Genomic DNA, 13,661 nt, shown 5'->3' on the forward strand with positions numbered 1-13,661 from the left:
TGATGGCCGGCTGGCCGAGGGAGAGGCTGGCTGACCGAGAATGCTGGCCGGCTGGCCGAGGGAGAGGCTGGCCGAGGGAGAGGCTGGCCGAGGGAGAGGCTGGCCGAGGAGCGCTCTCATTATGATACTGTCTGTATGTGTGTCCAGATGTCAATTGGTTTTGATGGGAAGGTTTTTCCTGGAGACATGTATGATAATTATCTCACTTAGCTGCTATGTTAGTCAGTCTGTAATGAATGAAATCATCCGGTGAGCAGAACAGAGTTTGAACGAGTTTCTCTTTCAGAACCTGCCCGTCACACGTATCCTGGACAACCTGATGGAGATGAAGTCCAACCCGGTGAGTCTCCTCCTCTTTTATTCCCTCCTCTCCTTCTCTCTTCCCTCCTCTGTTCCCTCTCTCTTGTGGACATTCCTCTATGTATTTGTGTTGCATCGTCACATTCAGGAGGGAAGCATGCTCATAATACAGTAGCAAAAAGATGGACAACCTGATTGGAGGCTGAAGATCACTTCTGACTGGATATGTGGAGAAACTATTCATCACTATTTGTGAAGAATTACTTTTTTAGATACTTAAGCTACTTTGCAAAATGGGGAGGGAGAGAGGGGTATTGTCTGATCTGAATGAGTTAAATGTGTCTCACAGGATCCATCCTGCTTGTACAGGAGCTGTGGTTACTAAGAGGAATTGGGTGACCTCTAAGCAATGGAAGGAATTGAGGGTTTCTAGAATTGAGTTTGGTGTACTGATGATATATGATCTGCAGGAGACAGATGACTACAGATACTTTGATCCCAAGATGCTACGTGGCAGTGAGAGGTAAGACTCCATAAAGAAGTTCAAAGATAGCAGTTACTTAGCTAAGGCCTATACATTTTCTGTCTGCAAGATGTTTCTAACACTCCTGCCTTCCAACCAGCTCCATCCCAAGGAACAAGAACCCGTTTCAAGAGGTGAGTCCTGCCATGGTCAGCAGAAAGAGACACACAAATAGAACCTCCATGTCCAGTAACTGCTGTGGCCCTGAGTACCCTGGACGGTCCTGGCCCTTAGCCTTGCCTGACTGTGTGAAGGGTAGAGCACTAATCTCATCTGTGTGTCCTGACCTGAATCTAGCAGCCTGATGTAGCATTACGGTCTCAAAATGAGACTTTCTCTCCTATTTTAGGCTATCGTCTTCATGGTGGGAGGAGGGAACTACGTAGAATATCAAAACCTGGTGGACTACACAAAGGTAGCTTCTTATTACTCTAAATCGGTTTGTTTTTCAAGAACCTCTTCATATATCCAGTTGAGTTTTTATTGAACAATGTGTATTTTGTGGTACCCTTTTTTAGGCAAAGCCAGGGAAGAGGGTGCTGTACGGATGCAGTGAGCTCTTCAATGCAGGACAGTTCATCAAGCAGGTAGGAGGACCAACAGCCTTTTAAAAAATTCAATAATAATAATATTGCTAATTATGTATAATTGATCATTATCATTTGATAATATCATGATATTTATCAACAGTAATCATTAACAAGCCCAAAACATAATATGAAATTATGACATATTGTGGGTTTGTTAAATAACCTACTCTGCTTAATTGATCTCAGATTTCTTGTTTTGACTATTTCTCCATGCTTATCTCCACAGCTGTCCTCACTCGGCCAAAAGTAAAAACAAGAAAATATATGAACATTTTTATTTTCTTCAATTCCATTTCTCCTAAATACTCAAGACCTCCCGAATTATACTGTAGAATCTTACCTCTAGGTTCTCTCTCTGATATTCCATGTATTTTATCATGTGTACTGTACTTACATTGTTTGTTTACCTAATTATCTTTACACTCTCAACAAATAAAGATTAACAGTCTTACTCAGCACTGCTGTGATGTCTAGTGTTTGTACCAGGGTTTTCCAACTTGTCCTTTGTTTCATCTTATTCTAGATCAGAACAGGGTGTTTTAGCAGAGACTTCAGGATTATTATTTTAAAAGTCTACATATAGCTCCGTTAGTCTGTTCCCCTTGGGACATTTTGGAGCTGAACTCCTCAACCAAGCAGGATCAAGGGATTAGGCTAATAATGTATGAAAGACACAGCCATGCCTGTTCTCTCAGCCTCAGTCTATTGCTGTACACCTGCCTGCTGCTGGCTGGCTGGCCACATAGACATGGTGATCCTGTGGAGAGACAAGAGAACGCCACCATCCACCTGAGCGGTCTCTGGGACACCACTCACTTCACCTGTCTTTAATCAGAACAACACTGGGCTCTTCAGACGTGTGCGTGTGTGGTTGAAATGAGACCGTTGTGAAAGTTTGGATCTTAGCCTAGTGGCACTCAGATGACAAGGGTGCTGATGGAGAACACCATTATATCCCTTCCTAATGTAACTGTCTACAGTGTGTCAGCCAAGGAGGAGACTGCCATTGTTGATACTAGGTAATTGTTCTAATGTTTACCTTGTAAAACTGCTATAGAGCTACACTGTTGATAATATAGAAAAGACAACTTTCACAAAATAAATACATGGTGAATCTTGAGTGTACTTGTATTCTGATCGCATTGCGAGTTGTCTTCATGGATACGGTTTAATTGGGATGTATTTCATTTCCATTTCCAGGGTGGCTCTCCTGGCTAGGTAATAGAGTGATGATTTGTTATTGAAGTGTCTCGCTTTGAGGAAAACACAGGGCCACTGACACGGCCAACATGAGTTAAACATGTTAACCCTCGCAATGCTGCTGTCCAAGACTATCCCTAGCCATGTCCTCAGAGCATGCGCAGACCAGCTGGCTGGTGCGTTTATGGACATATTCAATCTCTCCCTATCCAAGTCTGCTGTACCCACTTGTTTCATGTTGTCCACCGTTGTTCCTGTACCCAAGAAAGTGAAGGTAACTGAGCTAAATGACTCGCCCTGTAGCACTTCTGTCATCATGAAGTGCTTTGAGAGATCATGAAGTGCTTTTGAGAGACGACGCAATCGCAATCACACTGCCCTATCCCATCTGGACAAGAGGAATACCTATGTAAGAATGCTGTTCATTGTCTACAGCTCAGCATTTAACACCATAATACCCTCCAAACTCGTCATTAAGTTCGAGACCCTGGGTCTCGACCTCGCCCTATGCAACTGGGTCCTGCACTTTCTGACTGGCTGCCCCCAGGTGGTGAAGGTAGGAAACAACATCTCCGCCCCACTGATCCTCAACACTGGGGCCCACAAGGGTGTGTTCTCAGCCCTCTTCTGTACTCCCTGTTCACCCACGACTGCGTTGCCATGCACGCCTCCAACTCAATCATCAAGTTTGCAGGCGACACTACAGTGGTAGGCTTGATTACAAACAATGACGAGACGGCCTACAGGGAGGAGGTGAGGGCCCTCGGAGTGTGGTGTCAGGAAAATAACCTCTCACTCAATGTCAACAAAACAAAGGAGATGATCGTGGACTTCAGGAAACAGCAGAGGGAGCAGCCCCCTATCCACATCGATGGAACAGTAGTGGAGAAGGTGGAAAGTTTTAAGTTCCTCGGCGTACACATCAACGACAAACTGAAATGGTCCACCCACACAGACAGTGTGGTGAAGAAGGCGCAACAGCGCCTCTTCAACCTCAGGAGGCTGAAGAAATTTGTCTTGTCACCTATAACACTCACAAACTTTTACAGATGCAGACTCGAGAACATCTTATCGGGCTGTGTCACCATCTGGTACGACAACTGCACCGCCCTCAATCGAAAGGCTTTCCAGAGGGTGGTGCGGTCTGCACAACACATCACCGGGGGCAAACTACCTGCCCTCCAGGACACCTACAGCACCCGATGTCACAGGAATGCCAAAAAGATAATTAAGGACAACAACCACCCGAGCCACTGCATGTTCACCCCGGTCAGTACAGGTGCATCAAAGCAGGAAACGAGAGACTGAAAAACAGCTTCTATCTCAAGGCCATCAGGCTGTTAAACAGCCATCACTAACATAGAGAGGCTGCTGCAACATACTGACTCAAATCTCTAGCCACTTTAATAAATGGACTTTATAATGGTATCACTAGTCACTTTAAATAACGCCACTTTAATAATATTTACATATCCTACATTACTCATCTCATATGTACAGTATATACTGTTCTATACCATCTACTGCATCTTGCCAATGCCGTTCGGCCATCGCTCATCCATATATTTATATGTACATATTCTTATTCATCCCTTACATTTGTGTGTATTAGGCAGTTGTGAATTTGTTAGATATTACTGCATTGTCGGAACTAGAAGCACAAGCATTTCGCTACACTCGCATTAACATCTGCTAACCATGTGTATGTGACCAATACAATTAGATTAGATGTTTCAGATGACCTATATGGCCCTCTGATGTTTCTAATGCTAGTTATAGTTGCAGTGTTTTAATAGTGGTTTTGTGTATTACTAGACAGAAGTTGATATGCTGACCCTCTTGTTAGGAGACAGGGTTGTGGTTAATTCCACAAATTCAATTCCTGTAAATTCCATTGAATTAAATTCTAATTCCAGGTCAGTCTTTGAATTCTGAGAATTCAATTCCTCTCAATTCCAATGTTCAGTAAATTACAATAATTCAATTCCCAATCAATATTATCCCAACCCAACAATTCCATAAATGTAAATGAAATTCCTTCAGGCTGATAATGTCACTGTTCAGACAAACTAGCTGTACTGGAAATGTAGAATACAGGTAGAAATTATTTAAAACAAATCCTGCAGTCAATTTTTTATAAGTGTATTAATTCCATCAACTGTGAAATTTACAATTTCAATTCCAATTTAGTTCCAGTTCAAACAGACGGAACTAAATGTAATTGAACCAAACCCTGTTAGTAGTTGTTCTAAAACCTTGAACGAGGTTCAAGATCACTTCATAGATTGACAAGGAACCCAGATCTTATCAAGGAGTTCATCTGTGAATATGAAAACAAAACTACATTCTAGCTCCACATATTATCAAATCAATCCCTCAGTAGACTACTGTTACCGTCTCTATCCAGGACTCCCAGCATTCTACTTGACAGACAATTGAATAAACGACAGAAAGAAAAACATCACATTCCACCAGAGAAGAACGTGTTTTTATCCTGCAGTAGTCCGTCTACCTGGCTTGTAGAGTCTGGTTAGTGGGTGATGACAACCCGGTTTGGAAGGATTCCTCCCTCCACTGGCTGGCAGAGAGTTGCAGGCACTTCATCCTAATGTAAAAGTGTGTGGATGTAGGTGTACGTGCCTGTCTGCGCGGTGGATGGCTTCCCGATCCTGCTCTTTGTGCTCATAAGCATCAACACACTGACAGCTATCAGTGTCATTCGTTACAACAAGGGATGCCAGCCTAGCCATGGTATGTGGTCTATGCTGTGACCCTGCCAAGGTTGCGGGCCAGGGGGTGTGGTCCAGGTTCTCATGGCAGTGCACCCTGGGTCAATGTCAGCCACTCTAAACCCCATTATCTGCTGCTCCTGGTCAAGGCTGTTCAGTGCTCCCGGACTGCCGGTGGGCAGGTTGGCTTGATGGCACAGATCAGATTGGACTATTATTATTAGAGAGAATCAGATTATTATCTCAGTTATCTCAGAGTAGTCATTGTTTTTTGTGAAATCAGGATAGCTGCAGGATTGGGTACATACTACACACTGGTTCATGCTGTTGGATTCAAAGTACTAAGCCAATTTGGGTCGACTGATGGCCTGCTCTTTTAGCTATACACTGCTTTGATTTCATTTACATTTTAGTCCAATGCAGAGTTATATCTTCTCATCTTCAGAAGGTATTGGTTTGGTCAGTGTTTGTGGCTATTCATGTGTAGTGTGTATTATACCAACTCCTCTCTTAGGTGTCTGATCCTGTGTTCAGCCTTCCTGATGTTCTGGTCTCCCAACAAGTTAATCTCAATGTGGCCTCCTCTCCACAACATCCTGGCCAAACTGTTCGCTAAGTCAGCCAGCTTCTACAACCCCTTCATCTAGCTGGGCATGAGCTCCAAGTTCAGACACAACCTCAGGGCACTGTTCTGCACTCTCTCTCTCTCTGTGTGTCTGTTAACTCTCTCTCTGTGTGTGTCTGTTCTCTCTGTGTGTGTCTGTTCTCTCTCTCTCTCGCTCTCTCGGTGTGTCTGTTCTCTCTCTCTCGGTGTGTCTTCTCTCTCTCTCGGTGTGTCTGTTCTCTCTCTGTCTCTCTCTCGGTGTGTCTGTTCTCTCTCTCTGTCTCTCTGTCGGTGTGTCTGTTCTCTCTCTCTCTCTCCCTCTCGGTGTGTCTGTTCTCTCTCTCTGTCTCTCTCTCGGTGTGTCTGTTCTCTCTCTCTCTCTCTCTCTCTATCTCTCTCTCTCTCGGTGTGTCTGTTCTCTCTCTCTCTCTCTCTCTCTCTCACTCTCTATCTCTGTGTGTTCTCTCTCTCTCGCTCGCAGCTCTGTCTCTCTCTCGCGCAGCTCTGTCTCAGGTTCTGCTGTTGTGCAGTGGTTGCATAGCCTTTCCTCTACAGGGAGCCAGGTTTTCCTGTGTCTACCCTTCTGAATGGCAAGGCTGTGCTCACTGACCCTGGACTTTTTCAAGGTTTTGATCAGTAACCATGGTTAAATATTTAGCCACGGTGTACTGTTAATTTACGGCCAGATAGCACTGCATTTTGCTTTGTGCTTGTGTTTCCCAATAAGCAATGTAGTTTTGTTTTGACTGTGTTGTAATTTGGTTTATTCTGATTGATTGGATGTTCTGGTCCTGAGGCTTCAGTGTGTTAGTAGAACAAGTTTGTGAACTCAGCCCCAGGACCTGCTGGATGAAGGGACTCTTTTCTTTGCTCAGCTCTTGGCATTGCAGGGCTTGGTAATGATATGAGAGGGAGTCACTGTATTTTAGATGTTTCCAAAACTTAATTTCTTTTTTGAGTTTTTATTATTAGTGGATATTGGCCTAATTCTGCCCTGCATGCATTGTTTGTAGTTTTCCTCTGGACATGTAGGATAATCTTACAGAACTCTGCATGCAGGGTTTCAATGGGGTGTTTGTCCCATTTGATGAAATCTTGTTTTGCAAGTGGACCCCACACCTCGTTGCCATAAAGTGCAATTGGTTCAATGACATATTCAATTAGTTTTAGCCAAAGTTTAGTAGGTATTTCAATTTGAATTAGCTTTTTAATGGTGTAGAATGCCCTGTGTGCTTTCTCTCTCAGTTCATTCACTGCCTCATTAAGGTGTCCAGTTGAGCTTATTTTAAAACCTAAGTAATTGTAGTCTGTGCAGTACTCTATATATGTTGTACCAATTGAGAACTTTGGTCTAATTCCCTGAGATCTGGACCTTCTCTAGAAAATCATTATTTTAGTCTTTTTGGGGTTTACTGCCAGGGCCCAGGTCTGGCAGTACTGCTCTAGCAGGTCCAGGCTCTGCTGTAGGCCATGTGCTGTGGGTGACATCAGGCATAGGTCATCTGCGAAGAGTAGACATTTAACCTCAGAATTGTGGAGACTAACACCAGGGGCTGAGGATTTTTCTAGAATAGTGGCCAATTCGTTGATGTAAATGTTGAAGAGTGCAGGGCTCAGATTGCAACCCTGGCGAAGGCCCCGCCCTGGTTAAAGAATTCAGTTATTTTCTTGCCAATTCTAATGCTGCACGTATGGCCAGTATACATTTGATTTAATTATGTCATATGTTTTACCTCCTACACCACTTTCAATAACTTTGTAACTTCGTAGAACAGTCCTGTATGCCAAATAGAATCAAATGCTTTTTGGAAGTCGATAAAACAAGCAAATATTTTGGTATCATTTTGGTGGACATTTTCAAATTTTCCTATAAGTTGTTTGTTTATGGACTCTCTCTGTCTCTCCCTCTCTGTGTCTGTCTCTCTGTCTGTCTCTGTCTGTCTCTGTCTCTCTCTGTCTGTCTCTCTCTCGGTCTCTCTGTCTGTCTCTCTCTCGGTCTCTCTCTGTCTCTTTATCTGTCTCTCTCTCTCTGTCTGTCTCTATCTCTCTCTGTCTGTCTCTATCTCTCTCTGTCTCTCTCTCTCGGTCTCTCTGTCTCTCTGTGTCTCTCTCTGTCTGTTCTCTCTCTCTCTCATCCTACTTACTGAGCTACAGTGTAGCTCAGCTTTACTGTTAACAATTCACCTCCCCAGCTCTCTGATGGCCGATACACATGTCGTTTTTACTCAGAGTACAGCAACCAAAGAAAAACTTAAATCAAGAGCAGATTTTGGTTTCAGCCTCACCTAAATTGTTTGGAATCACTGATATTTAATTGCAGGATTTACAGTATGTGGCGGCACTATCTATTTAGGGTCTGAATGAAATCATATCTGTTGTCTAAATAGTATATAATGCTAAATATCCATTGTTTAGTTGGAATGGAATGTTTGTTTCCTGTATATTTGACTGTGATATGTGGTTGTCTCACCTAGCTGTCTTATGATGAATGCACTAACTAATTATCTCTGGATAGGAGCATCAGCTAAATGGCTAAAATGTCAAATGTAGTTCTTTGTTACGTTTGACTGTGTAAAACCAAGCAGTATTACTTATTTCTCTGAGTGAGGTGGATATTGTCTCTCTGAAATGAAACCATTTAGTGATAGATGTATTTGTTTAAAATCTAACATTGAACAACCCCATGCCATGATTAGATTGTCGTTTTCTTCACTATCTCTTCCTACATTTCTTTCAACAATAAAAAAGCAAATTTACCAACAATTCTGAAAATTGATAAATAGCTTTTTTGGAATAAAACCTCACATAGACATAAGTAACATAACTAAATGACTGTGAAAGTCAAACTGCAATAAATATAAATGAAAGTTGTAAAGTCATGGCAAGTAGGATTACTGTTATTCTGTGGAGTGTACTGTACTGTGGGACATAAACAAACAAGAAAATGCACATCCAGAGGTGATGCTCCTAGTGGCAGGTGATTTTAACGCAGGAAAGGTGAATCCCTTTTGGTCACATATTTCTACCAGCATGTCATCTGGCCAACTAGAGGTGACAAAACACTGGATCACCTTTACTCCACACACAGAGACGCATACAAGGCTCTCCTTGTAAAACCATAACTCTATTTATTTTTTTTATTGAACCTTTATTTAACTCAGTTAAGAACAAATTCTTATTTACAATGACGGCCTACCAAAATGCAAAAGGCCTCCTGTGGGGACGGGGGCTGGGATTTAAAAAAAATAAAAAATGTCATTAAAATATAGGACAAAACACACATCACGACAAGAGAGACTACACTACATAGAGACAGCACAACACTACATAAAGAGAGACCCAAAACGGTAACATAGCATGGCAGCAACACAACATGACAACGTGGTAGCAGCACAAAACATGGCACAGACAACAGCACAAAGATAAAGATAAAGGTAGAGACAACAACACATCACGCAAAGCAGCCACAACTGTCAGTAAGAGTGTCCATGATTGAGTCTTTGAATGAAGAGATTGAGATAAAACTGTCCAGTTTGAGTGTTTGTTGCAGCTTGTTCCAGTCGCTTGCTGCAGTGAACTGAAAAGACGAGCAACCCAGGAATGTGTGTGCTCTGGGGACCTTTAACAGAATGTGACTGGCAGAACGGGTGTTGTATGGAGGATGAGGGCTGCAGTAGATATCTCAGATAGGGGGGAGTGAGGCCTAAGAAGGTTTTATATATAAGCATCAACCAGTGGGTTGAACAGGGATGGCCAGTTTACAGACGAGTATAGAGTGCAGTGATGTGTGGCAAATCTGATGACCGAATGGTAAAGAACATCTAGCTGCTCGAGAGCACCCTTACCTGCTGATCTATAAATTATGTCTTCATAATCTAGTATGGGTAGGATGGTCATCTGAATCAGGGTTAGTTTGGCAGCAGGGCTGAAGAGGAGCGCATCCTCCTGATACCTGCTACTAAGCCATAGGGAATTGTTTTAAGAAGATCATACCAAGAATCATTTAGCTATTTGATCTTGAATTTTAAAACCCTTTGATTTGGGTCCAGTGTAGTTCTGTGTAGCTCAGCAGATATTGCCCCAAAATATAAAAAATAATTTGATTCTGAAGTGTCTCTGCTACAGTATATCTGAGAGATTTAAGAAAGATCAGGAAACGTGCTATTAATTCTGTATTTAACCCCATATTTTTGGCATTCAACAGTCTCCATATATACTTCCACTAATTTTTTCAACTGGTACCAGGGGTCTTTCAAGTCTTGTACATGTTCGTGAGAGTCTCACCTTTAAACAGAGGGGTTATATTAGTGTGTAGGCAAAACGGTTTGGACGCTACAGATGATTTTGTGAGAAGACCGATTTTTGGGATGTCTCATGGTCTGACAAACATCGCTTTAGCTCTGCCACCTTTCACCACAGATGAGAAAGTGTGACTTAGGCAGATGCGGTGGATTGAGACGAATCCAATGCAAAAACAAAATCGGATATCTCTAGTTTAAATTGACAGATTTTTATGGGGATGTTGTTGTTATGCTAAATAGATTTCCGCAGGGCGCGGACATCGACCTTAAGCGGTTTGATAAGAGCATCGATCATGTCTTCCCCATTGTGACGTACATACATATCCCAACCAGAAGCCATGGATTAAAGGCAACATCCACACTGAGCTAAAGGCTGTCGTGTCTTTGGCTATGCCGTATTAAGTGATATGACATGCTATTCTATAAAAGAATTTCTCCGTAATTAATATTACCTGATTGAGTTAATCATGTAAATGTAATTAACTAGAGAGTCGGGCACCACAAAATAATATTCATAGAGCTGTTATCTCCAAATAAACTCTTAAAGACCTATTCATATTTTACATCAATAGCAGTCAATATTAATCGTCGTCTTAATTCAGTCTCATCTGAAAGTTGTAAATTCTTGGTTATCTGCACGAACCCTGGCTAACAATTTGAACCAGTAATACAAAATTGGGTTTAATTATTTATTTACTAAATACTTAACTAATTACACATACACATAATTAAATCATAACTTGATTACAAATTATGTCATAAAGGAAAACGTCCCGAGCGGGCGGAACAGATATGACAGCTTGTTACACAAAAGAAAAGGGTCTGGGTTTGAGTGAAAGAGCGAGAAGACTGAGGAACAAAGGGCAAAGCTGTGCTATCGTAAATACAGTATCTTATGCATTCTAAATTACCGCCCTTTTGGAAAAGAAAAATGCAATAAATATTTACTCTGAGCTGCGCTTTGGTAGGTTGATGGTAGATGGAAGGCCGTGTTGCCCAACTGAGTCCTTTGTCCTTTGAGGAATGTCTCTGCTGGTAAATTGTATACGTTGTAGTAACGTCGTTGTGTGGTAGACGGGATACTCTGTCTGTTCCTTCCTAACCTGCATTTGCAGCTGCTGTAGCTAACTCAACGGCTAGGAGGTATCACTTCTGTAGTGAATAAGAGTTTAAAGTTCATACCATTTGCAACCAAAGCTCACGCTGATGTTGGCTTCGTTCTGTAGATATTATCTGAACCATTCTGACATCGGACGGTCGTCCTCATATCCTTGGAACAGGAGGTTATATTGTCGTCAAGGCTTTATTTTGGAAGGGAGAGGAGGGCGTGTTTGAAAAGTTGTATAGCCCATGTCTCTTCACAGGGGCGGGCCACTGATTGAGCAAAGACCTACCTTATGAAAACCCAAATCTCACATTTTAGAAGCTAAAATCACATTTCATCCCATCCCAAATAATTTCATATTCAAACATTTAAATTTAACAACAATTCCATGTGAATCCGATAACTCTGATGTGTAGACTTTCCACTGTAGAGTTTGTCATCTTATCATTGCGAATGTCTCAGATGACAACCGAACTGACATCATATTCATTAAGTACCACCGTATATGTTCAAATGGTCGGATTACCAGAATATAGTTCATTTCCCCCCCACCTTCTGTTGTTCCCAGAATCTCTATGTTAACCAAAGGGGTTTGCAACAGTAACATCAGCAGGGTAGAGCGAGGAAAAAAGGGGGGAAGAGATATTTATGACTGTCATAAACCTACCCCCAGGCCAACGTCATGACACGTGTCATGCCAACAGTAAAGCATCCTGAGACCATTCATGTGTGGGGTCGCTTCTCAGCCAAGGGAGTGGGCTCACTCACAATTTTGCCTAAGAACACAGCCCTGAATAAAGAATGGTACCAACTTCTCCCAACCATCCAGGAACAGTTTGGTGACGAATAATGCCTTTTCCAGCATGATGGAACACCTTGTCATAAGGCAAAAGTGATAACTAAGTTGCTCGGGGAACAAAACATCGATATTTTGGGTCCATGGCCAGGAAAATCCCCAGACCTTAATCCCATTGAGAACTTGTGGTCAATCCTCAAGAGGTGGGTGGACAAACAAAAACCCACAAATTCTGACAAACTTCAAGCATTGATCAGTCAGGATGTGGCCCAGAAGTTAATTGACAGCATGCCAGGGCAGATTGCAAAGGTCTTGAAAAATAAGGGTCAACACTGCAAATATTGACTCTTTGCATCAACTTCATGTAATTGTCAATAAAAGCCTTTGACAGAATTCTGAGTATGTACAGTGCTCTTGTCTTTCCAGTGACACCCTTCAGACAGAATTCTTCCTGACTAACTTCACTCAACCCAAAGATGTGAGGTAAGCCATCAAAGAGATGGCGTGCCTGGGATGCGACACGAACACAGGTCCTTTCTGCCTTGTATTGTTAGTATACACATAGTACCACATGATGGATGTGGATACTATACAACCAGTGTACAATAGTATTTCCCATTCAAAGAAGAAATGGATTCTAGAGGAATGAGAGGAATATTTGGGCCAGGTAGTGTTCTCCTGGCATCCTCCAAACCCAGATTAGTCCGTCAGACTGCCAGATGGTGAAGCGTGATGTCACTCCAGAGAACGCGTTTCCACTGCTCCAGAGTCCAATGGCAGTGAGCTTTACACCACTCCAGCCGACACATTGCACATGGTGATCTTGCTCGGCCACGGAAACCCATTTCATGAAGCTCATGACGAACAGGTCTTGTGCTGACCTTGCTTCCATAGGCAGTTTGGAACTCGGTAGTGAGTGTTGCAACCGAGGACAGACGATTTTTACACTCTACAGCACTTGGCGGTCCCGTTCTGTGAGCTTGTGTGGCCTACAACTTCGCGGCTGAGTCGTTGTTGCTCTTAGACATTTTCACTTCACAATACCTTCACTCACAGTAGAACAGGGCAGCAAATTTACAAACTGACTTGTTGGAAAGGTGGCATCCTATTACAGTGCCATGCTGAAAGTCACTTAGCTCTTCAGTAAGGTCATTCTACTGCCAATGATTGCATGGCTGTTTGCTTGATTTTATACACCAGTTGGTGTGGCTGAAATAGCTGAATCCACTCATTTGAAGGGGTGTCTACATACTTTTGCATGTATAGTGTATATACCTATAGATCGGTTAGTGATGAGCAAGGTATTCTTTCTCTTTCAGCCTCGTCAACAATACACTAATATAAACCGGTATCACTTCTCAGCTTGATATGGCTTCCAGTTTAGTTTGTATACTGTACATCATACCTTCAGAACATTTGCATGTTGACCTGTACTTTAAGTAAAGGGATTTGGGATTTTTTGTATGATTCTATATTTATTACTATCATTTCTTTCAATAAAGCCATTTTTCAT

At 42.3% G+C, this 13,661-nt stretch overlaps 1 protein-coding gene across 1 annotated transcript in view; it reads left to right on the forward strand.

The window, feature by feature from the left end:
• The window catches only part of LOC110505767 (sec1 family domain-containing protein 1), a 17,684-nt gene extending 15,815 nt beyond the window's left edge, over positions 1-1,869 (forward strand). Inside the window, exons 19-24 of the mRNA XM_021585197.2 lie at positions 287-340; positions 771-823; positions 924-957; positions 1,173-1,238; positions 1,342-1,410; positions 1,640-1,869. Of these exons, the coding sequence (XP_021440872.1) occupies positions 287-340; positions 771-823; positions 924-957; positions 1,173-1,238; positions 1,342-1,410; positions 1,640-1,663 (300 nt within the window). The 3' untranslated portion in view covers positions 1,664-1,869. The remainder of the gene's footprint in view (positions 1-286; positions 341-770; positions 824-923; positions 958-1,172; positions 1,239-1,341; positions 1,411-1,639) is intronic.
• The last annotated feature ends 11,792 nt before the right edge of the window (positions 1,870-13,661 follow it).

This window comes from Oncorhynchus mykiss, chromosome 25, assembly GCF_013265735.2.
Source record: "Oncorhynchus mykiss isolate Arlee chromosome 25, USDA_OmykA_1.1, whole genome shotgun sequence".
Lineage (NCBI taxonomy): Eukaryota > Metazoa > Chordata > Actinopteri > Salmoniformes > Salmonidae > Oncorhynchus > Oncorhynchus mykiss.